General features: G+C 37.9%; 2 protein-coding genes across 2 annotated transcripts; one reads left to right on the top strand and one right to left on the bottom strand.

The window, feature by feature from the left end:
- Positions 1-16,015: 16,015 nt before the first annotated feature.
- Positions 16,016-17,166, top strand: LOC103413172 (nuclear transcription factor Y subunit B-3). The gene has a single exon (XM_008351660.4). The coding sequence runs from the start codon at positions 16,345-16,347 to the stop codon at positions 16,915-16,917; it is 573 nt and encodes a 190-aa protein (XP_008349882.3). The 5' UTR covers positions 16,016-16,344; the 3' UTR covers positions 16,918-17,166.
- Positions 17,167-19,777: 2,611 nt separating this feature from the next.
- LOC103413173 (uncharacterized) lies at positions 19,778-24,209 on the bottom strand. The gene is made up of 3 exons (XM_029089394.2): positions 23,985-24,209; positions 21,462-23,867; positions 19,778-20,178 (listed from the first exon to the last, which is right to left on the bottom strand). The coding sequence occupies exon 2, from the start codon at positions 23,825-23,827 to the stop codon at positions 21,680-21,682; it is 2,148 nt and encodes a 715-aa protein (XP_028945227.2). The 5' UTR covers positions 23,828-23,867; positions 23,985-24,209; the 3' UTR covers positions 19,778-20,178; positions 21,462-21,679.
- Between the last annotated feature and the right edge of the window lie 413 nt (positions 24,210-24,622).

The raw sequence follows: 24,622 nt of genomic DNA, 5'->3' as shown, positions 1-24,622 counted from the left end.
CTGGAACAGGCTGGGTTGCGGGAGCAAGCTAGGCAGCGGGAGCAGGCTGGGCCGTGCGAACAGGCTTGGTCGCGAAAGCAGGCTGGGCTAAAAAAGTAGGTTGGGCCACGAGAGTGGACTGCTTGGCAGGAACAGGCTGGGCCACAGGAGTGGGCTGCTCGGTTTGGCAATGCGTTGGGCTCGCGTAGTGCGTGGAGTGACATGGCTTGGGTCATGGCCTTAATGTCATGAGCCGCCTTGGATGGCACGGCTCGGGCTGTGGTGGTGACACCATGGACCTCGCCACGTGTGGCTGCCGTGGTAGCCACCGCGATGGTTCCCATGGTGGAAACTCGTGGTAGTGGTGCCGTTCCACCTATTATCACATTTTGCCTCATGGATCGCCGTGGTCCCATCTCTTGAATGTTAAAATTTTCATTTGTTGAATTTTCTAAATTTCTAGCCATTGTACTTCTCTTTTACGTTTTATCAAAGAATTTTTGCAAATACAAAATTCTAATAATAAGAACGTACGAAAAATTTACAAATGGACAAGAAAATAGAAAACCTTGGATGCAAGAGTCTTCTACCAGTGTGGGACTCAGCTCTCAATGAAAGCACCAATTTGTGGATGCAAATTTCGGCCTTCTTCTTCGTGGACAAAATTGCTCCTACAAAACAATTAACACCTTAGGTCAAGGCCAAGAGCCTCACGCGCCCAAATTGAATTGGGGGGGAAGCTTTGGCCGAAGAACCTCCGATGCCAAAGTTAGAATTTAGAGAGAAATATTTGGAGAGTTTTTTGGAGTTTTGCAAGAGTGTGGACCTTCTTTCTTAGAAAAAATAGGGTCATATATATAGGGAATGGAGGTGGCAGGCCCTTAGAGGTTTTTTGTATGAAAATGGGTCACACGCCCATGATGAATTGGGGGGGGGAAGTTTTGGCCGAAGAACCTCCGATGCCAAAGTTAGAATTTAGAGAGAAAAGTATTTGGAGAGTTTTTGGGAGTTTTGCAAGAGTGTGGATCTCCTTTCTTAGAAAAAATAGGGTCATATATATAGGGAATGGAGGTGGCAGGCCCTTAGAGGTTTTTTGTATGAAAATGGGTGATTTAATTGGTGATTAATGGATTAATTAGGAATTAATGGATTAATTAGGAATTAATCTCCATTTATATGGAATAATTTGTAGGTTATGAAGTAATTACCTAAGATGAGGATGGATGAGATAATTTGGAATTGGTTACCTTTTTTGGACACTCTTGGCTTGATTAAATAATGATTGTCCACTGCTCGCGCGTAGGACAACCGGTGTGTCTCAAGGGTAACTTTATCCTTTTTACCAAAAATCCACGTGTCGCCTTGTGATTATTTTTGGCTCCACAAGATTGATGCTTACTTCATCAAGAATTGCTTTGAAAGGAGCAAGAGTGAGGCTACTTTGTACACCAAAACTGAAGGTAATTTAAAATCCTTATTGTCTCATCTATGTTGATGATTTGGTGTTTACTGGAAGTTGTGGAAAAATGATTTCTAATTTCAAGAGAGATATGATGAGCAAGTATGAAATGAGTTATTTACACTTGTTCCATCATTTTTTGGGAATTGGTGTGTGCCAAACCAATGATAGCATCTTTATCTCCCAAGAAAAGTATGCTAAGAATCTCCTTGAAAAGTATGGAATGAGAGGATGTAAGTTTGTATCTACACCCCCTCTTGTTGCTAATGAGAAGCTACAAAAAGAAGATGGAAGTGATAAGGTAGATGTTTCATACTCTAGAAGCATTGTCAGAAGCTTGATGTATTTAACTGCTACAAGACCAGATATTATTTATGCAAGTTCATGGTTATCTAGGTTTTATAGTAAACCAACTGAGATTCATCTTGGGATTGCTAAGAGAATACTGAGATACATTCAAGGTTCACTGGATTTTGGCATTCTATATGAGAGAAATGTTGAGACAAAACTAGTTGAATTTTGTGACAGTGATTAAGCAGGTAGCACGGATGACATGAAAAGTACATCGGAGTATACTTATTCATTAGGGACTTGCGTGACTTTTGTCTTGAAAAGCCAGTATGGCTGCAAACAAGTAGGTGAAAGTGTGTTAAGAAAGGTTGTAATGTATTGGTAGAAGAGAAAATCTCTCTCTAGAAAAATCTCTGTTGAAATCAATAAAGAAGCCAAATGCCAACTTTCTAGTTTTGTTGGCTCAAGACCATTTTCCACAAAAACTTAGCTTGCTTTTTCTTTTCTCCATTTTTATCCAAGCCCTGCACATCTCTTGTGAAATCTTGAGCAAATATTCTAGCTTGATACAAAAAGAATCCAACATTCACCTATTATATTTGAATGCTTGTACTAGCAAGTAAAGTCATGCGATGCTTAAATTATCCAGGGTCCAGACATTGTGTTGTGGCTTTGGTGTTAAGTGTTGCTTGGAACTTTGTCTTTGTTTTATACATATCTTTTTATTCCAGTATATGTTTTATGTTAAAACCAAGTTGAAGTTTTCAGCCGGTCCTTCCGATTCCAATGTGGTCGTCGATACGCTTGTTTGTCTCTTTTGAAGATGTGAATTATCAAGTAAAGCTTTTAAGCTGTTGGTTGAGATGGTATTGGTATTAGAATTTAGGGTAAATTACATAGGACCCCCTCAGGTTTGAGATATATTACAACCCCATACAATATCTTTAAAGCATTTCACTTTCATACCTCAGCTACTATTTTATTTCAAAATAATACCTCCGTTAGATTTTCCATCCATTGGTCTATTAAATGCTAACATGGCTGCCACATTTGTGTTGATGTGGCTGCCATGTGGCAAAAAAAAAAGAATTTTTTATACATTAAAAATATTATAATATTAACCCTATTAAAAAAAAACAAAAAACAAAAAAAAAAACCAGAAAAACCCAAACCCAGAAATCCTTTCCCGAGTCTCTCTCGGATCTCTCACTCTCTCATGTCACTCTTCTCTCTCACTCTTTTACTCTCTATCTCTCTCTCGGACTCTCTCCCCGACAGTACACCCACGCACGCAGCCCATTTGCACACCCATACCATCGACGACACACCACCACCACCATGGACTCTCTCACTTTCTCAGGTCACTCTTTTCTCTCATTCTGTCGTTTTTTCCTTACGATCTACATACGAAAAAGAGCATAGAGTCAAGGGGAAGGGTTTTGTACCTTAGATTGGTCGTGGGATGGCTGAAGTCGGCCGGGATCTGGCTCGAAACTCATGGGGTTCGCCGGAGCTATTTCTCGATTTCTGGGCTTCACTTAGCTCCACATAGATGAGGGAGAGTGAGAGAGAGAGTCCACGGTGATGGTGGTGTGTCATCGGTGGTATGGGTGTGGGTGTGTAGATGGGTGCGTAAGTACTACGATGTCAGTGTCGCAGGGGCACGCAATCTCTCGACAGGTAGCATGCCACACCATGAGGAGCTTAGCGACGAGTGCGGACAAGCTGGGCATGCAGCGATGGTCGCTTTGGAGCTTGACCAAGGTGAAGAAGAAGACGCAAAAGAAGGAGCCGATGGTAGAGATGTTGAGAAGCAACTGGATGTTGCCGTACCAGGCCTCGTAGGTATCGGCACCGTCGATGGGGGACGACGGAAGAGAGAAAGTGTCATTCATGGAGGGGATGGGGGAGAAGGCTAAAGATTGATAAGGTGTGGGCAACAGAGGTGTGGGAAATCTAGGGATTGAGGAACCAAAATTTGGGGTTTCTCTGGTGGGATTTGAGGTAATTGGGATTGAATTGGACTGGGATTTTCTTCATGTGGGGGAGGAATTAGGGTTTGGTTTTAGGGGGAATTTGGGGTTGTGGGGAATAAAAGAAAGATGCTGGGATTTTTGTGGGGTGGAGTGTTCGATTTTGCATTTTCTAGGTTTTTTTTTTTTTGAGAAAATTCAGGTTTCAAAAAAAAAAGTAAAAAATTATTATTTTTTGCCACGTGGCACACAGGTGGCAGCCACATGATACAAATGTGACAGCCACGTCAGCTCTTAACGGATGAATGGATGGAAAATGTAACGGATGTACTATATTGAAATAAAATAGTAGGTAAGGTATGAAAGTGAAATGTTTTAAAGATGTTGTATAGGGTTGTAATAGACCTCAAACATGAGGGGGTCCTATGTAATTTACCCTAGAAATTAGAACAAATTATGTCAAAATCCCTGAATGATCAATTATCAAGTTTCTTCTTGAACGTTTCCATCTCCTCTCTAGCTTATAAAACTTCTGGAGGATTGGATTTCAAATATCAAATGAATAAGATGTAGGATATAAAAGTGCTCGTATGGTATCGTGGGCCGTCAGTTCTGATTTTATTACCGTGGGCCGTGGCCTCAATTTTCGAATGTTCTTGCTTAATGTGTCAATTTGGTCAGTACGTCACATTTATGTTTCTAACAAAATAGGTAAACATGTTCACTCATGTTGTTATGCTTCCTAGTCTTGTACCTCTCATTTTCTTCTCATGTCATCCCAAATTCAAGTTGAAACAAGAGAAGAAAGTGGAGACTCAGGGACTGGGTAACAATATATGGTGTGACTCTGAGTAGAAATGTTTGCCCTTGAAAATGACTAATAAACCAGCAGACGTTGATGGAAGGATGCAAGTGACAACTTTTCAAACAATGATTAATAGTATGAGATAAAAGATGTCATGAGAACATAGAATAGAATTGGCCGTGGATTAACAACTCATTGGACGTACGGGCTTACCAACTAGTTATTGATCTATTGGTATTTCTCTTCTCAATTGAAAGATGTTGAACTCCCTATCACATTAATTTTGCTCTTTTTTGCATACATTTCTTTCTACCTATTTCCTCCGGCTAAATGTGTTCGACATTGATGGCCCCCTTTATGCCTCCTCCTCCTTCCCCTACATTTGGGACATAAAGCTGACCTTTTTATTTCATCACTTTAGGTGGACATCCTCCCATGCATATGAATAATTCGCAAGTAGAGCTATAATTAATTTGGAAATCATTTAACTATTCGATTATCATTGATGTGACATTTGTTTTGTTAAAATGTATTTATTGTGGAAAACACTTCGTTCCGACTGATTGTTATTGATAATATTTTGTGACGTCAAAACAAATTACCACAAATAATCTGATGTTTCCCAGTGCCTGCAGAGTTCCTTTCGTAGCTGCATTTACACTAGTGATTCTTCCTTTGGACAAAGACGGATTGCTCCACTCTCACTTGTGACTGCGAAGTGGAGCACTTGCCAAACATCGCATCAGAAAAATATACAGATAGAATGGTTTAGCCCCAGTTAATTATTATACTTTAAGCACATTCAACTTTAATTATTGTGTTATTTCCTCCACTACGTTGGAATTGTATTTTATTTGTATCGAAAATGACATTTTATTAAGGAATCAACTTGAGCTTGCATCATCAAAATAATTTGAAGTAATTAAATTAAACATTTATTTGATCAGTTAATATATGGGTGAGAGTGAGGGTGAGGGTGAGCTAGCTATTGTGTCCAATCCACATCTATATTCGTATGGAGAATATTACTTCAAATGGTTAAGAACAATTATCTTTACGTGACAGTGGCGAAGCCAGGATTTCTCGGGGGGAGGGGCGAACTTAAAAGAATGCAAGGACTCGAAGATTTTCGGGTCCTTTCTTCCAATTTGTAAACCCTATCTCAGTGAAGACATCACTTCCAGTGCTACCCATTTGATCAAAATCACATTTGAAAAGATAACAATAACGGCAAAATGCAGCATTTTTTGATATACTATACTCCAACCACTTAAACTTATCAAACCAACGAATGATAAAACATCGATTGTCACTAACCTTTCTTGGCATGATGTGGTCTCTAGGTTGACAAGGATCAATTTGGAGATAGTGTCTACGAATTGCTTCACGATAATTAGGTGGATAATCAATCATTCGACGTCTATGTGCAGGGTCTGCAGGAAGATTAGCCAATATTTCATCCAAATCCAACTCAGTGGCTTCACTTTGTTGTGACCTACTTGGAATATTTGAAGGAGGATTTAAGCATTGTTTCTTATAGTATCGTTCCATTACGTAACTGTAAAATGGAAAGAAATAAAAATTCTTAGACTCTTAATCCTAAAGTAGACTATACTATTACTATAGTATGTATAATAACTAATCCAACCAACCAACAATTCAATTAATCAAAAGTACTAATAACCAATAACCATATTCGTATCAATTGGGTTAAATTTGTATCAATAATTTGTATCATAGAATCATAGAAGCATATCAAAAACTTGCATCAATAATTCGTATCAATTGGGTTAAATTTCTAATTCCCAATTCGTATCAATAATTTCATCCTAAAAAATAATTTCATAATTTCTTATCAATAATCATAAAAGCATATGATTCACATTAATAATCAATAACCAATAACCATATTAATGCATTAGCATATAATTTCATACCAATTCAAGGAAATTTGTATTGAATAATTAATTAGGTTAGGGATTATACATTTAAGAATTAAAAATTTTACCTTTAGATGGTGATTGGTGGAAGGCCCTGTGCTGTGTTGATTGGTGGCTTGTTAGCTTGTAAAGGGACGTTGGCACTGGGATGTTGGGGAGCAGAAATTAAAGCTCCTGTCCTGTGTTGATTGGTGAAGAACGGCAGAAGGAACAAAAGCAAAGGGAACAGAACGGGTTGGGACTGACTAGGGTTTTGGGCGACACGCGGAAGCGGTCCCCATTTGTATTTTTTTTTTAATTCAAACATACAAAACGGCGCCGTTTTGTATAACAATTTTTAAATTTTTTTAACCAGGCCCAAAACGACGTCGTTTTGGCCTGGTTTAAAAAAAAAAAAAATAAACTGCAATCTGCAGATTGCAGATTGCCCAGAAAAACAGAGGACTTGAACCAGCAATTTCCGGCGAGGCGCGCGCGAGGGGAGTGGCGAAGAGCTGGGTCTAGTGGTGTTTCCCGGCGAGGGGAGTGGCGGCCGCCACTCCTCGCCCTCACGTGGCTTCGCCAAATTACGTCCAAGGTTCAAAATTCGAATATGTAAATTACAAGCATATAAGGATGGATGTAAATTTACCATGTGAATAAACTTGTTAAGACTACATTGGTTTTCTATGGAATGTGAGACAGTCTATCCAACAGGCCAAAAATATAGGATGTCAATAATTCGGTACCAACTCATCAATTATGAGAATGGAACTCAAGAAAACTCATCATTTATGAGAATAGAACTTAGGACCCAACACTTACGTATTGAAAGAAATATTGAAATTGTTTGGGGTTTTTGAATGAATGAAACTCATTTCAACTTATGTTTTTAGACTGTAATTTTGCGACATTACCATGGATTCAAATTTCAAAACCTTTTACGGTGCAAGTTTGTGCCTATCTTATGTTGTTAAGTGAAGACAGATGTCTTGTAATCATTGGTTGTCATATAATCATTGTCATGTCAATCAAAGTTGTTAGAATATTGTGAGGCTGTTAAGTGATTTGTTAGTTAGTTAATTAGTTACAAATAAGTTTATACTGTGCTTAGTATATTAAGAATTGCAACTTACAAATGTAAAACGTTAGTCAATTTTTTAAGAAATACAAAAGTCTTATTTCTCTCTAAAGTTTCTCTCTAAAGTTTCTCTCTAGCTCTTCATCTTTTCGATTCTTCGTTCTTCTTTGATTTTTACTAATGGAGTTAATATTAAGGACGATATACAGCAACACATCGTATATAAGGAGTTCTTCCGGTCACCATACAAAGGGTAAAGAAAAGCCAAAATTAGGTATATAATTATAATATATTGAGGGTAAGGACATGAAGTCGGCAGATTGCTTGTATACAAGATTATTTAATGCGGAGATTTTGAAACTACGTTTAGTCGCCTTAATAGTAGGCCACTGTGTGTGCCCAACACTTCCACTAGGGACTAGAAAGTCCAAGCTCACTTCAACAGTAGCATATGTAACGAGTTTAGCACCATGTGATATTTAAGGTCATAATATAATATTATGTAATAAAAAAAGTTACACATGATATTTTATTTTTTAGTTTTTTTTAGTACATCGATATTTTTACACTAAGAGAAGAGAGAGTTAGGCTAAACCACACAATGGGCTGCCTAATGTGGTATCGAATCCACCATCCATGAGATTCGAACCTAAAACCTCTCACGTTCAAATAAAAAAGAATATCACTAGAACATAGTACTGAGTGACTTTGAACATTTTATTATTAAATTAGTATATTACGGTGGCTTTGAACCTATTCTATATGAATCATTTTCAAAGAAAATTTGATAATTTGCCTAGTAAAAAATAAGTGATTAAACATTTTTTATGGACAATTATTACAAGATTCATTTTTTGGGAACTTTAACGAAAATATCCTGGTACTGTTCACTTTAACGAAAAACCACATTTTTACACTAAAAATTCAATCATGATACTATTCACTTTATCTTTTATTTTATCCTTATCGTTAAAACTCAAAATTTTAAAATCTTTTTCATTATTTTTTATTATTATTATTATTAGTATCATAAACAATTCAGTTTTTGTATTGGGTTTGGAACCCTTAAACTAATTTAATTTGTAAATTTTCACAAGTGACATGATCGAAAAAGACAAATTCTCATCTAGGTGTTACTTGGAGGGGGTGTCAAATGGGGATTTGCGATGCCAAGTTGGAAGCGAATCAAGACATAACTATTACAATACTAAACCATACAAACACAAAAGTAAAAGCAACAATTCATGTTTAATACAGAAAAACAGTTGAAAATTTCATACTTTGTATTCACTTGTTTACAAGTATTCACTCTTTCACTAGAAGTTTCAAGTTCGAATTCTTCTTTTCTCTATATCGCTTATAAAAGAAAACCGCATTCTTTAATTTGAATAGATATTACCCTTTCATTTTTGTGTCAATTAACTACTATTTCTTGTTACATAGTCTAACCTGCTACATAATTATACTCATGGTCTAAAATATCCATAATATCCCGATATTTTCATCAAAATTTCCATGTTTTTGGACTACCGATATTTTAGTCCTTGCTAAGTCACTCATGTATCTTACCATGCAATGTATAAAGTGTAAAATATTGTACTAATTCATTATATATATATATGATTATGGTGTGTTTAAACTTCTTTCATTAATTACTACATATTTTCTACACTCACAATGTTTGTCAGCTCGCTATATAATCAACTTAAATCAGTTATATCTATCATGCAATGCATTTCCTTCCAATTTTTTGTGATAAACTAATAGATAATTGACTAAATAAACATCCTGCAAGGTTTCAATAAAAATTTCCAAGTTTTTCTTACAATTTCGGTGGTTTTTATTCAATTTTTATCGATATCGATAATATCCCAATATTTCCATCGAAATTTCGGTATTTTTGGACTACCGATATTTCTGATATCATTGATATTTTATACCTTGATTATACCACAATTGCTTTTGCTGGTTAAGTAAATTGTGTGACACCCTATTAACAACGTAACAACGTAATATCAGCAATATCTTCGTAATCATAATGTTCTAAATTTTTATTTTGTATAAACAGGTTTTGGCGTTTGGTTCTAAAAAAGGAAATAAGGATTTTAACAACAGTAAAATATACAGGTTTTGGCTTTTGCTGGTTAAGTAAATTATGTGATCCTCCTGTAGACAAAGACAGATTGCTTCACTCTCAGTCTCACTTGTGAAGTGGAGCACTTGCCAAACATCCCATCAGTAATATATACAGAGAGAAAGATTTAGACCGAGTTAATTATATTTTTAAGCGCATTTCAACTTTAATTTTTGTTTTAGGATTTTAATTTCAGTGTCTCAAGACATAAAAATACAAAGTGTTATTTGATAGAAAGATTTAGACCGAGTTAATTATATTTTTAAACACATTTCAATTTTATTTTTTGTGTTAGGGTTTTTATTTCAGCGTCTCATGATATAAAAATACAAAGTGTTATTTTCTCACTATGTTGGAATTGTATTTTATTTGTATCGATAACGACATTTTATTAAGGAATCGACTTGAGCTTATGGTCGCGAATTAGTAAGACAAATAGATAGTTTAAAGCACAGTTATTAACAATCCAAAACTTGCATGCATAAATTCATAAGTAAATTAAGAAGAGACTACATATTCTTGCTAAAGATCATGGCCTCACCCTTGCAAAGAGAATTAGCTACGCATATTCATAATTAAAATCAAAATAATTGTATTGAAATAGAAAATAATGAAAACACCTTGTAGAATAAAGTCTGAAAATGACACACCCCGACCGAGATCAAGGCATGCTGGCCGTCACGTGAGGGTGACGTAGCCATGTGCACAGTGCGGAAGAAATTAAGATAAGAAATATACGAATATTTAAAAACCGAAACTACTAGAGTGCACTAGAAAGCAGGAAGTGATAGGAGTTAGTTACAAAAGTAAATACTCCTAATCAGAGCATAATAATTCTAGATGCGGTCCAGTAGGACAAGTACTAGTTATACTGTACCAGGAATGTCCTACTATTATTTAGATATGTCAGAACCGCCGAAGTCCTCAAACCCAGCAACAGCAAGCTTATTTAAAAACCTGGAGGGGCGCAAAACAGAAAACATAAGTGGGCAAAAACAAATGTTTCACAAAACCATTTCATTTATCAACATATCTAACACCTCGCTGTAAAACATGTATAATTTTTCCCAAAATCAAGATATATGCATATACATAAATATATATATATATATATATGTAATTATATCAATTCAAACCATGCTTCACATAATCATTTTCATAAGTATGCCATGCCAAAATATAACAGAGTAAGCAATTCAGGTAAGAATAATTTCATAGAAATATAACATGTTAGCCGGAACCCCTGTGGAAATCTGTACGACTGAATTCATAGCTCAAAAGTCAATCTAGCCACAGTCATTACAATGACCTATTCGGCAACATACTGCACAAGAGTCGAAACCAAATGAAAAGGTCTGTACGACAATAATGGGTGTAATATAATCATGCTCAATACTACTCCCACATAATAGCTAGGCGATAAATCGCTAGTCATTTACGAGTCGGAACCATAAATAAGGTCTGTACGACAAGGCTGTGCACCTAAATTGGATCCAATATGAGCATATGCGGGAGGTGACATACTAAACAGGCCTGTGCCAAATCTCTGGCCAAATCACAATCACCCTAGGTGCAGTTTTATGAGCTCAACATTATTCAATAACATATCGCATCATTGACAATTCACATAACCAAATATAACTAACCTGAGCTTACCTGAGCTTACCTGAGCGTCCACATCACCACATTTATATATATAAAGCATCATATACTAATTCATATACGAAAATATCATTTATATGCATGGCATTCAAGGCATACTTTCATTTAAACACATATTTCTGGGAAAATATCAAGTATATAAATATATACTAAAAACGGAAAGCCCACTCACTGGTATGTCGAAGGATCGTAGCCCCCGAGTCGCCCTTGAATGTGCTCGTCCTCGGGATAAGTCTCACCTATATGTGAATTAACTATAAAAACGTTATTTTAGAGCACATACACAAAACTAGCTAATAACTTCTCATACAGTGCTCAATTTTGGTATTTAAATATACCACAGTGACCTACACAACCTCAGGATCATCCCCAAATTTTTAGAATAATTTTTGGACCCCTCATGCGCCGGCAAGGGCACGGCCCTATGCGCCCCCATGTGCGGCCACATGACAAGCATACTGACGGCATCAGTCAACGCCGTCAGGAATATTCTAAGGAATATTCCATTAAAACCCAACGGTAAATGTTAAAAATGATTGACAGCGTTAGCATATTCCGTCAACCTTGACGGAAGATACTCATTTCTTCTCCGGTGAGTCGCTGGTCGCCGGCGACTTCGTTAGTTTTTGGGTAAAACTTTAAAACCACTATTCTCCTTCGTTTCTTCACCATTTTCCACAAAATTGGTACCAAAATGAAGCTAATAGCATGTAGAATCACGTTATACAAGTTTCAAGGCTTAAAATCTACTAGGTTTTTCTCGAGAAAGCTCGATAGTTCGGTTTACCTAGATATACGTCGATCTCAGCCCTCCGACGTCCAATTCCTTCCAACGAAGTACCCCGAGACTCGTGAGGACCTCCTTAAGCTTCCTATAAACAGGGGCGGAGCCACCAAGGGACTAGGGTAGTCCCCGGCCCATCCTGACTTAATCTGAGGTGTGAACCTCATGGAAGAAGATGAAGCAAACGACGTCGTTAAGCTGTTTTGATTTTAAATCTTTTTGGTTGTCTAATGAAACGATAAGTTTGGCAGGGGAGTTTTAAAAGAGAGATGCAATTTTAAATGGAAAAAGCAATCCCACTTCTGGTTCGATTCTCTCACCTAACAGTAATATACACCCTATAATTTTCTAAAGCAACCCACCTTCTTTATTTGCATACCTCTCCCCCTTTTCCTTCTTTTTCTACTTCTTTGTATTTTCTTTAGCCTTCCACAACCTACCTCTTACTTGGTTGTCTGGGTTTTTACATTTTTTTTCTTCTTAGTATTGAATTTAAGAGAATTTTTTCAGTTTTGTGAGGATTACACAAATTGCATATGTCAACATGTTTATATATATATATATATATATACATATATATACACACACATATTTGTGAAATGCCCCTCCTCATTCAGAATTCTGGCTCCACCACTGCCTATAAACTTCAAATTCCCTGAAACACAAGATTTCACATATGCATGAACAATGGCAAAATCGGAGCTAGGGTTTCCACGTGAAATCGAAGGTTCCCTTACCTCAAAATGGTATCTTTGAACTCGTATGGTCCTCACGAACACAATGATGATCTTAAAACCTTCGATCTACAAGGTTTGAAAGGGTTTCTGGGTTGGTCCGTACGAAGAAGGGAGAGAGAGAGTGAGAGTCTGAGAGAGAGAGAGCACGGGAAGGAGAGAGAGAGAAAAGGTGGGTGTGTGTGTGGTCCAAAAGTCACCAATCAAAACTAAAAGAAACACTTAGTTCTCATTGGGTCCAATAATAGAGGAATAATGCAAGTTTGAACCCCCTTAATATGCATAACACACACCACAATACTCACGTCCAAGGGTATAACTGTCATTTCATATCATCGAAAATTAAATATTCGGAACGGGCTGTGACAGAAAATCTCTAAGCTCTAGCCAAAATCTTCTTCTCAAATCTTGCGTACGTACTAGAAAAACCCTAAGTCAGCCAAAAGGCTTATTTATATTACTCTCAACAAAATCCTCCTAGTAAAATGTCTTAGAATCAAACTAGGAAACCAAATAAATTGAAATAAAATAGGAAACATAATCTAAAATTAACTTGGTAAATTCGCACAAAAATCTGCACAGCCACGTTTTGGACCCATAACAGCTCCAAAACTCGCCCAAAGTAGTTGGATTTAAAGCTTGGGCTATTCTGAACACTTCTCCAGAAGGCCGCAAACCCATCTGAGATCATCTTAGGCTCCAAAAACGTAGTTTAAACCTAGAAATGTCATTTTCCAACAACGCGCACTGCTTCTTTAATAAATTGTCAGAAAATAACAGCTTGGTAGAAAAATCCCAAATTTTGACACGAACAAGCCAAGAGATACATGAACGTCCTCCAATTTGAATCACTCCAAAATTCGTCCGTTTGATCATGTTTTACTCCAGAGGAAGTCGAATATCCTATATTGAAAATATAAAGCAAAGTATCAAAATTCTACCAAAATAATTACCAAATTATTCTAAGAATAGGGTAAAATATATAATATAATATTGACTCATCAGCTTACATCATCATTAAATTAAACAATTATTTGATCAGTTAATATATGGTGAGGGTGAGCTAGCTATTGCCTATTGGGTCCAAGCCACATGTATATTTGTGTATTTGAGAATATTACTTATGTAAAGGTTTTCATCTCAAGTATCAAGTGGTTAAGAATTATTATCTTTACGTTCAGATTCAAGATTCATTTGAATGTTTTTAAATTGTAATTTTGCAACATTTGGTAATGGTGAATTCGAATTTCAAACCCATTTATAGTGAAATCGTATGTCTAGACACCTTAAACCCTTGTATTATTTTGTTGAGGACGATGTACAAGAACGTATCGAATACAAGGTATTCCTCCTGTCGTCATAGAAAGGGTCAACAAAAACCAAAATTAAGTACATAACCTATTGAGAGTAAGGTCATCAAATCGGCAGTTTGTATACAAGATTTGGAATTGAGTGTAGTTGCCTTAATAGTAGGTCATTGTGTGTGACCAACACTCCCACTAGAACCTAGAAAGTACAAGCTCACTCCAGCAGTAGCATTTAACAAGAACAACATGTATAAAATGAGTTTATCACTATGCGGCATTCAGATTCAATAATATGTGAATGAAAAATTACACACGACATTTAATTATTGGATTAAGAATCAGTGACGACCTGTTTCATATGAATTATTCTCAGAGAAAATTTGATTCCTCCCCCAATAAAAGAAAAGTAATTAAACATTTTATATTCACAACGGGCACAAGAGTCATAGAGATAATGTTTATTAGTATCTATCATAAACAATCAAGTTTTTGTTTTGGGTTTGGAACCCTTAAACTAAGCTTAATTTGTAAGTTTTCACAAGCGACATGATCGAAAAAAACAAAATATCACCCAAGTGTAAAGTAGAAAGCTTCTTAGACTACTTGGAGGAGGTGTCAAATGGGGATTTGCTCTGCCAAGTTGGAAGCGATTCAAGGCATAAATATTACAATAATAAACCATACTAAGACAAAAAGTTAAAGCAACAAATCATGTTTAATAGACAAAAACAGGTGAAAATTGCATATTTTGCATTAAAAAAAACAAATACTTGTAATTCAGTTGTTTACTAGTATTCACTCTTCTATTAAAAGTTTCAAGTACGAATTCCTCTTTTTCCAATATCATTTTAATTAATTTGATTTGATATTCTCTTGCCCTTTCATTTTTGTGTCAATTAACTACTGTTTTCTAGTTACATACTCTAACCTGCTACATAATTATACAATAACTGTAATTACTGGTTAAGTAAATTGTGTGACAACGACAATGTAACAACATAATATCAGCAATATCTCAATAGTCATAATGTTCTAAATTTTTATTTTGTATAAACAGGTTTTGGTGTTTGATCATTTTTATTAAAAAAAAACATATCAAATTTCACTACATTATGTGACTCATATTCACATTCTTTGGAATTGTACATCTAAAAAGGGGTTTTAAGATTCAATGTATACATTTCCACAAACTTGATTTTCTATTTTTATAAAAAAAAAAAAAAAGGGAATTATTATTGGCACTTCAAAAATCTCATTTTGTATTCTAAACTTTCTATAATTAGTAAGAAAATTTCACTTATGAGGAGTGTAGAATGAGATTTTTGAAGTGCTAATAATAGTTCCCAAAAAATAAATAAATAAAACTTCTAAAAACAATGAATCTTAAAAAAGGAATGCGACTCAGTACTACGGTCTAATGGTATTTCTCTTCACTTGGAAGTGAAAGCTCTTAGATTCGAATTTTATGGATGGCGAATTCGATACCAAATTAGGCTGCCCATTGTGTAGGTTTGACGAACTCTCCTCCTCTTAGTGTAAAAGTATCGATATACTAAAAAAAAAAAAAGGATTTTAACAATAAAACATCCCAAAACATTTAACAAATGTCTATCTAATACAAGATACAGATTCATGCTCGTTGTAGGAAAATAAATAATAAATAAATAAATAATTATAGGGTGAAAATTGAAATAAAAAAATAAAAAGAGGTATTCCACAAAAGGTTGATATCTTCTGAAAATGGAAATCCAGGTCAGACCAACCACGTGTCGGATACCAAATGAACGGTCCGGATCATCCACCTCAACTCATCCGACGCCCGTAAGGCCGTCGGTGCACACTCAACACTTATCGGCAAACAACGGTCCACATTCGTCCACGTGACCACCGGATAGGCGTTATTAACTCCATGATCCAACGGACCCAACTCACTCGCTCCCAAACCCAGCCCCCTCTCTCGTCGAAATTTCTCATATTCCAAAGCTCCGATTTTACAAATTTCCAAATTTTTTGGAATCTCTGTTTTTTTTCTTCAAATTCTCCAAGCAAAAATATTTCCAATTTGTTCAAAAATCCAAGCTCCAATTGCAATTTCTGGAAATTTCAGCTCGAAATTTCGATTTTTAGCGATTTTGATCGGGGACTACAGTATGTGAAGTCAACTTTGTATCATTTTTGTACCGATATTACTACAAGAAGCTTGAAAATTATCATCAATGGCGGACTCGGACAACGACTCGGGAGGAGCGCACGGGAAGAGCGAGCTCTCGCCGCGGGAACAGGACCGGTTGCTGCCGATAGCGAACGTGAGCCGGATCATGAAGAAGGCGCTGCCGGCGAATGCGAAGATCTCGAAAGACGCGAAGGAGACGGTGCAGGAATGCGTGTCGGAGTTCATAAGCTTCATTACCGGGGAGGCCTCCGACAAGTGTCAGAGGGAGAAGAGGAAGACGATCAACGGCGACGATTTGCTCTGGGCGATGACGACGTTAGGGTTCGAGGAGTACGTGGAGCCTCTGAAGGTTTACTTGCAGAGGTTTAGGGAGATGGAAGGGGAGAAGAGCAGCGTGGCGGCGCGTGACAAGGACGGGAGCGGTGGCGGAATCGGTGGGGTTGGGTATGAGCGGGGTGGTGGTGGTGGTGGTGGGAGTAGTGGTGGAGCTGGGGTATATTGGCAGCAGCAGCATCAGGGCCACGTGTACGGAGGGAGTGGGTTCCATCAGATGGGTGTGAGTGGAGTTGGAATGGGGAAGAGTGGGCCTGGATCCAACATGGGTAGGCCCAGATGATTATAATGGATTGAGCTCTCTGCTGCTGCTCCTGGTGGCTATTTGCTTCAGGGATGTTTTTGTAATTTGATTGCTAATTATTTTGCTTAAAAGTGTTTTAATTTAAGGACTGTCACAGTGTATGCGTATGTAAACTCCTACTTGTTATTCATACCGCTTTTTGGAGAAGTGTTTTACTTTTACTTGTCACTATAATTAGTTTGTAATTTTGGATTATTAATTGAAAGAGAGAAACTATTCTCACCGTCAGTGCCGAGTTTTATGTAGATCTATAATTAGTCAAGTTGGCTCGAGTTGTATGCTATTTAGATCTAGAAAAATTTCATTCGGACCAAACATTTCTCTTTCAAAACCAACTTATATTATTTTATTTTGAAATTCCTGTTTTACCCCATATACTAAATGGGTTTAGAAAGAAAAAGCAAAACACACCCTATATTAGTGAAAATACCTCTCATTACCCCATTCACACCCCACCACGAAAACACCCCCTCTCCAATCACCGACCGAAACTCTTTGTCATTCCTATTGAATGATTTAAACTCATTGACTTTCATCAACCTCAAATTTTATGAAAAGGGAGAATGAACAACTAGGATTTTGCACACATGCTCATTGATTGAGATTAAACAAATTGGCTCAATTAGATGATATCCCTTAATTGATTTATCATTATGCTGTTGAAGTATTGCTTCCATATTATAGTGCCGTGTATTAAAAAATGCGCCTCGAGACGCACCTAGGCAGCTTTAGAGGCGGGGTGACCATAAAATCGCATATGCCTAGCAGGATTAGGCGAAAACTTGCTTAGGCGTGGTTGAGGCACTCATAGGCGGTTGAGGGGGGCCTCAAGGCGTTCGAATGGCATCCTTTTTCTTTCTTAAGTTGCAGAATTCAGAATTTTTTTAGTTGCAGAGCTTGACCGCCCAGGGAAGAAGATGAAGAAGATTAGAAGGTTTTTTCTTCCTAACTTTTCGTTTTTTTCTTCTTTTTTTTATGCTTTTTTCTCTTTTAAAATTTAAAGTGACCCCATCTTACTGACATTTATTACCCTACTATTTTTTTTTCTGTTCACTTTTTATTTTTATCTTATTTTAAATTTCAAAGACAAGATAGATAGATAAGCATATTTTTATTTTTGTTAATGCTTTTATTCTTTTTTAAGAAAAATAAGCATCTTTGCAAGTGGTCATTTACTACAGTGGTGAAGAGGTGTTCAGCTCTTGCATGACGGTGCGAAGCCCGACGATGATTAATTTAACGTTTAACATACAAAGTTTATAGTTTGACAAAAAAAAAAATAGATAAGCATCTTTTCCTAGATATTCTCATAACAACCTAGCAGGAAAAATTAAAGGTCTTTTACAGTTTTTTAACGTTATATTATTCTTTTCTCAAAAGATATATTATATTATTCTTATTTCTCTTTTCTAAGACTACGTATCACACCGCCACTCACTACTACGGTCTGGTGGTATTCCTCTTCATTTAGAAGTGAGAGGTCTTAGGTTCGAATCTTGTGAATGGCGAATTTGATACCAAATTAGGCTGTCCATCGTGTGACTTAGCCGAACTCTCCTTCCCCGTAATGTAAAAATATCGATGTACTAAAAAAAAAAAAAAAACTACATATCACACCAAAATATTACTCAAAACTCTCATATAAATAGGCCTCACGCCTCAAGACTTTCGCCTAGACGAGGCTATCCATGAAACGTTTCACCCGCACCTTTGCCTTTTAAAACATTATTATGGTGGGATGAGATTTGGTTCTTTGATTGTGGGTGGTAGGGAAGGTGCAAGCGGCGTGGCTGGGTGCTTGGTGAGGGGGCGAACAACATTGGGTGTCTTTGGGTTTGGAGAGGTAGGGGTGGATGTTGGTGGTAACTTTGGCTGGGTTTCTTTTTCATTTTCTTCTTTTTCTTAAAACAGAAATTTCAAAGTAATAAAAATTATAAATTGGGTTTAGAAAAGAGAAATTTTGGGTCCAAATAAAATTTTCCTTTTACCTAAGTTCGAATCTCCCTCCTTGTAGTATGGATGAATTTAGCGTACTTATCCTATCATTTGTATATAAAAAATAAAAAAATAAAAACATTCTATGATTTGTATCCCAAATTATGATGACTGGGTTACCCACCTTGTCTAATTTCTGTTTGCGTTCGAAAGAAAAGAAAAAAAAATTGATGATTTGGTTGACGATACAAGTCTTACAAGTCTTGATTGCCCACTTTGGTCTAATTGGGTTGAAGCTCATCTGCTCCCTCCCTTCCTTCCATGGGTTCAATCCCCTGGCCTTTGTACGTGGTTAGGATTGAAAACCCACCAAACGGAGGACATTTCATGTCCTCTTCCAACTTCCAACCGAATAGGGGACTTATATAACACAAGTTCACCACCACAATGACGTCTTGTGCAAATGAAATGAAGACACGTAGAGATGTCTTTTGTCCACAAGAATTTACTTCACTGACCCGGAACGCCACTTGGTGGTGAACCCATGCCATATGAGTTATTCTCCACCAAACGAGCGGAATACCCACTCCTTTCACTAACCCCACTCATAATTTTCGGACGATACGCGTCCAGCAGGGGTCTATACTTGAACAAACTATCATGTTCATATTCAAGAAAGGAGGAAGGTAAGAGTAGAACCAAATTCCATGCAGACAGAAATTAAGAAAAACTTTGAAGACGGGGGAGACGCATGTATGAAAATGAATGAATTCACTATGTACAAGATAGCATACACCAGCTTTTCGTTACGTACACGATGCCGCCGACCATACAATTCTATTTCTAAAAGGTCTAAAAACAATTACTACAAATGAAGGGTTAGTTTTCTACATCTTCACAAAAATTTGGCACAAACAACAGCATTGGAGGTATACACCCAAACCCAAAACAAAAAATGGGAAAGATACAACCGGACCAAGGCATATTAGCAACATCGTCTGCTATGTCCTATTACAACAGTCAAATATTAGGTTACAAATTAATCTCCCACATAGACTTGGGCAATTTCAAGCGACAACAATATCCACAAATCTCTTTCGATCAAGTGCTAATTAACTGAAAAACATAAACGCAAAACGAAAGCTAAAACTAAAAGCAAAGTGTTCAGCTTCTAAGTCCAGGTAGTGGCGGGGAAACGCCGTGCATCGTCTCTTCATTGTAGATGTTCGAGGTCCTTCTTTATCTCCACGGAAACTCTGAGTTCTACTTAACAGCTTCAATTCTCACGGTAGAGTGTCCTTCAAACTATTAGACAGTGAAACAGGTGAGAGTAAATATCTACAATTACCAAGCCAGCAGTAAACTTAACATACTCTACCATCAACAAAGCACTAAAATCAAGTGATAAAAGGTCCAGTGCTTGTATGGAGAATGTAGTATACAGTAAAAACCAACGCATAAATAAGTTTAGCAAAAAGCAACCACATCCTCAAAATCCTAGGATGCCCCCCAGGCAGCTCAATCACAACAGCAAGGGAACTATTAGGTCCTATAGATTGGTTGGCCATACTAATCATCTACAAACTGCACCGACAATAAATGACAGATTTCCAAATCACCAGGATTGGTGACATGGCTGCTGAAGGAAAGGCAATATAGAACAGCACAGGTAACATAGATAACACCTCTAGTTAATCTAAAAATATTATGACAACATCATCCATCAAACCCTGTCCAAGTATGATTCCAGGTCACAGTTATCTGTTTGATTGTTTTATTTTTACTTTTGATCACCAGTGTGTTCAAAAATGCTAAGCAACCTTCAAATTTGGAAAGTCATTTGATAGGTCAAAGTCATCAGTGATTACCATCGCAATTGATACTATAATTATATTAGACAACTAAATAAAAACCATGGATACCTTTACATTTAGGGTACTGTCCACTAGCCAGATAAAGCCATTAATCAAGTGGAATCATGTCTAAATGCAATCCTAATTTATAGTCAAACAAAGGAGATACCAAACTGTATCATACCCATATAAGCAGAATTTTAAATGTGGTCATTGTGGGTTCAATTCGACCACAAAGCAAAGTCAACAGATAAACGACAATGAGAGACTTCCATGTCATACAATACCATGGTTTGAAAAAGCACAAATTCATGGAACAATACATAATCAAAGGTTGAGAGCTTGGTGTAGAGCTGTACCATTTAGATATTAATTGTAAGAGTATCTTAAGGCATCATGTTAAGCCCAAATGACAAACATAGCAATAAAAATAAAATTGGAAACACTAAAAATTGCTAGTAAGAGACTGTAATTTGTGAATACTACAGATCTACGAATTTAGGCAAAAGAAAACTGACTAAACAACAGTAAGAAGTAATCAGAACAAGGACATAAAAACCTCCCAGAACAAATAAAATAAGCACCAAAATATGAGTATACAACCAACACACAAAAATAAAACCAGAATAAAAGAGTGATCATGTATGATAAAAGCACAACATAAGTATGGCACATCCAAAACAGACAAAAGAACAATTTTCTAAGTAACAAACACCGATTAAATTTAAGCCTTACCTTTTTTCCACTTGAGAATTAACTGTGCTCCTGTTAGACAGAAGCAATAAAGAAATCTACGCAATGAGGTGAGAGGAGCCATTGGATGAATCAAGGACCAAAAACACCACTTGAAAGAGAATCCAAATAAGCACGGTGAACCAAAAGCCACCAGAAGTTTTTCTACTCTATTGCATTTCTTCTCAATGGAAAGTAACCACAAATAAGAAGCAGAGTAGTTACTCGGAAGTAAGCCGCCTTCTCTTCCCATAGTCAGCATCCCTTGATCTTGACCGACGGTCATCTTCTTGAGATACACGTGCCTTACTGTGCCTCGATGACCGTCCCTGTTCCCATTCATCATCATGGTCCTGTTCACGGTCTCTATACTTATGATGATCAGCATATCTGTCTCTGTCTTCCCTGTACCTGTCACGGTCCCGTTCTCGTTCACGATCTCTATCACGGTCACGATCACGATCTCGAGAACGTTCTCGGCCCCTATCACGATTTCTGTCCCGTTCTCGACTAACATCAACATCATCACGATACCTTCTTTCAGATAAGTCATGGTCATGAGCCACCTCCTTCTCTCTAGGCACATCTCTCTCATATCCCTGATCTCTATCATCCCGATACCTTCTATCAGAAGATCCAGACCAGTCCCTCTCTGAACCTCTATCTTTCTCCTTCATGGCATTTGGCCATGCACCTCCTCTATCATGACTAGCCTCACCATATTGATGGTCAGAAGCAGCTTCCTCACCATAACTAGACTCCCCAACTCTGCCACCACCATGCTCTTCACCAGCCCATCCACCCATATTAGGATCGGACCACATCCCCATATTAGGCCCATCAACACCTGATGTGGGCATCATTCCCATTCCATTCATGGGCATTCCTCTTCCAAAAAATGCAGGATTCACATGAGGGGCTACTCCAGGTAGCCCAACACCCCCAGGTGGAAATGAAGACAAAATTCCTGAGAAAGGAGGCGTAGGAGCACCAGGAAAGCCTCCATAATTTCCCATTCTCCCCATTGGAGCACCAAAAGCAGGATCAAAACCCTGACCCATCATTGACTGAGGGTGCATCATAGGAGGGGTTGCACCAATACCTTGCCCAAACCCATTTCCACCATTACTCATTATACCCCTTCCAATCACACCCCTATTCCTTGGACCAACTGGTCCTCTATTTCCCATACCCTGAGAATTACCTCTCCCCCAGTTACCTCTCCCATAACCTCTATTACTCTCCCCACCTTGATAATTCCCGCCAGTCGCAATGTTACTCCCACCAGTTTTATTCCCGGCTTCGTTGGGCCCCCTCCTCCCACCAGTTTGAGGTACTGCAGTTTGGGCAACCTGCTGGTTCCTATTTACTTGAGCCTCCCCCATTCTCTTAACACTGAATGGTGATGCAAACGCAACAACGCATGGCCGCCCATTAAACACATGCCCGTGCATCCCTTCCTTGCAGGCCGTGGCAGAATTAGGATTAAAAAACTCAACCTGACAGTACCCTTTTGACTTCCCACTTGCTTTCTCATCGAAAAACTTCACTTCCTTCACAGGTCCATACTTACACAACTCTGCCTCCAGCTCTGCATCCGTAGTCCACCAATGCAAATCACCCACAAACAATATTGTCCCAGCTCCACCACCAGCGGCACCACCAAATCCTCCTCCCGGACCACTATTCCCACCAATCCCATTCATATTACCACTTCCAACACCACCAGCTTGTCTCAACATGCCCTCATTCCCCATATTCCCAACAGCAGCAGCACCATGTAATTGTTGCTGTTGTGGTGGAGGTTGTGGTTGGTGGTGTTGTTGCAATTGGGGCAGCAGCTGCTGAGAAACAATCCCTTGAACCCCAACACCACTATTATTCCCACTTTGTTGCTCAAACTCATTCACCTTATTTGATGTTTGCCCTAATTCAACCCTAATCCCACCTCCTCCGCTGCCCCCAAGGGGCCCCAACCCACCACTCCCCTTCGCACTCATCTCGTTCCCTCTAAACCCAAGATTCTGATTATTATACCCAGAACCCCTAACCCCTCCATCACCCCCATCCCCACCAGTCCCCTCGCCGTTACCGCCCCCAACACCCGGTATCGGACCACCTTGAGATTCCGACGGCGCAACATCGGGTGACTCAACCGCAACCTTCTTCTCCTCCGCCACCTCATTCCTAAACCCTAAATCCTCGTTCTTTCTCATAGACTGATAAAACCCCTCGCCGACATTGACGTCGTTGTAAAGGTCCTCATAATCATCGTCCTCCTCGGCCAAAAATCCATCGTCGGCCACCGCCGAGATCGCCTCGTTGCGGTGGAACTGATCCATCTGATCGACCCCGTCGCCTTCATCCATTGGTTTTTCGTATCTTTCGAAGGTCTAGGGTTTTCTATATCTATTAGTTTCGGGTGGGCAGTGAAAGTTTTTGCAGAAATAAAAAAGTAAGCATATTTTTTCTGGAAACAAAGACGGAGAAAATAAAAGGGGGAAAATTAGGGTTCTGAGATCTTACCGGCGAAGAGAGAGAGAGAGTGAGTCTTGAGAGTTGGAGAAAGAAAACCCTAATCTCTGCGACTTTCTGGAAACTTGTGTGTGTGAGATGGAGAGAGAGAGAGTTTTGGCAAACCTTCTAAATTTCAAAGTCTCCGCCCCTCTATGTTTACGCCTCCGAACGTAATGCTTATGTTTTTGTTTTTACTTCTTTTGTTTTTCTTTTCAATTTTAATGATATTTTTTCAATTACGTGCTGTGCACTGTGACCAGGCCTCCTCTTTCGCTCTTTTAGAACAATTCCACTCCTTAAAAAAAAAACCAGCATCTAGCTCATTTAATCCATTCAGTGAAAAATGATAAATCACAATGAACAGTAATAGACCAAATGCATCTCCACCTTTAAAACTAAATACCATAGTCAATTTTATTAAAATATTATTAATTTTTATTATAAAATAATAATTTGATTTTTAATTTCTAACATGATCCCTTCCTCTTCTTCTTCCCACTTTTCTCAAAAGGGTCTCTCTTGGATTGCCAAAATCCCATGTGATTGTCTTTAAAGTGTGTTCTTCCTTACCACGATACAAAAGGCTCACCAAATTTTCCAATCAAATCATCCCTAAAAATCTGATCTTTCAATTCGATCCCTCACAC

This window comes from Malus domestica, chromosome 11 (genome assembly GCF_042453785.1).
Source record: "Malus domestica chromosome 11, GDT2T_hap1".
NCBI lineage: Eukaryota > Viridiplantae > Streptophyta > Magnoliopsida > Rosales > Rosaceae > Malus > Malus domestica.
The sequence above is the reverse complement of the archived record's forward strand: the minus strand, read 5'-3'. Positions and strand labels throughout refer to the sequence as shown.

Bases quoted from the DNA above. Each gene is read 5' to 3' on its own strand.
- LOC103413172 (XM_008351660.4), top strand. From the start codon at position 16,345: ATGGCGGACTCGGACAACGACTCGGGAGGAGCGCACGGGAAGAGCGAG.
- LOC103413173 (XM_029089394.2), bottom strand. From the start codon at position 23,827: ATGGATGAAGGCGACGGGGTCGATCAGATGGATCAGTTCCACCGCAAC.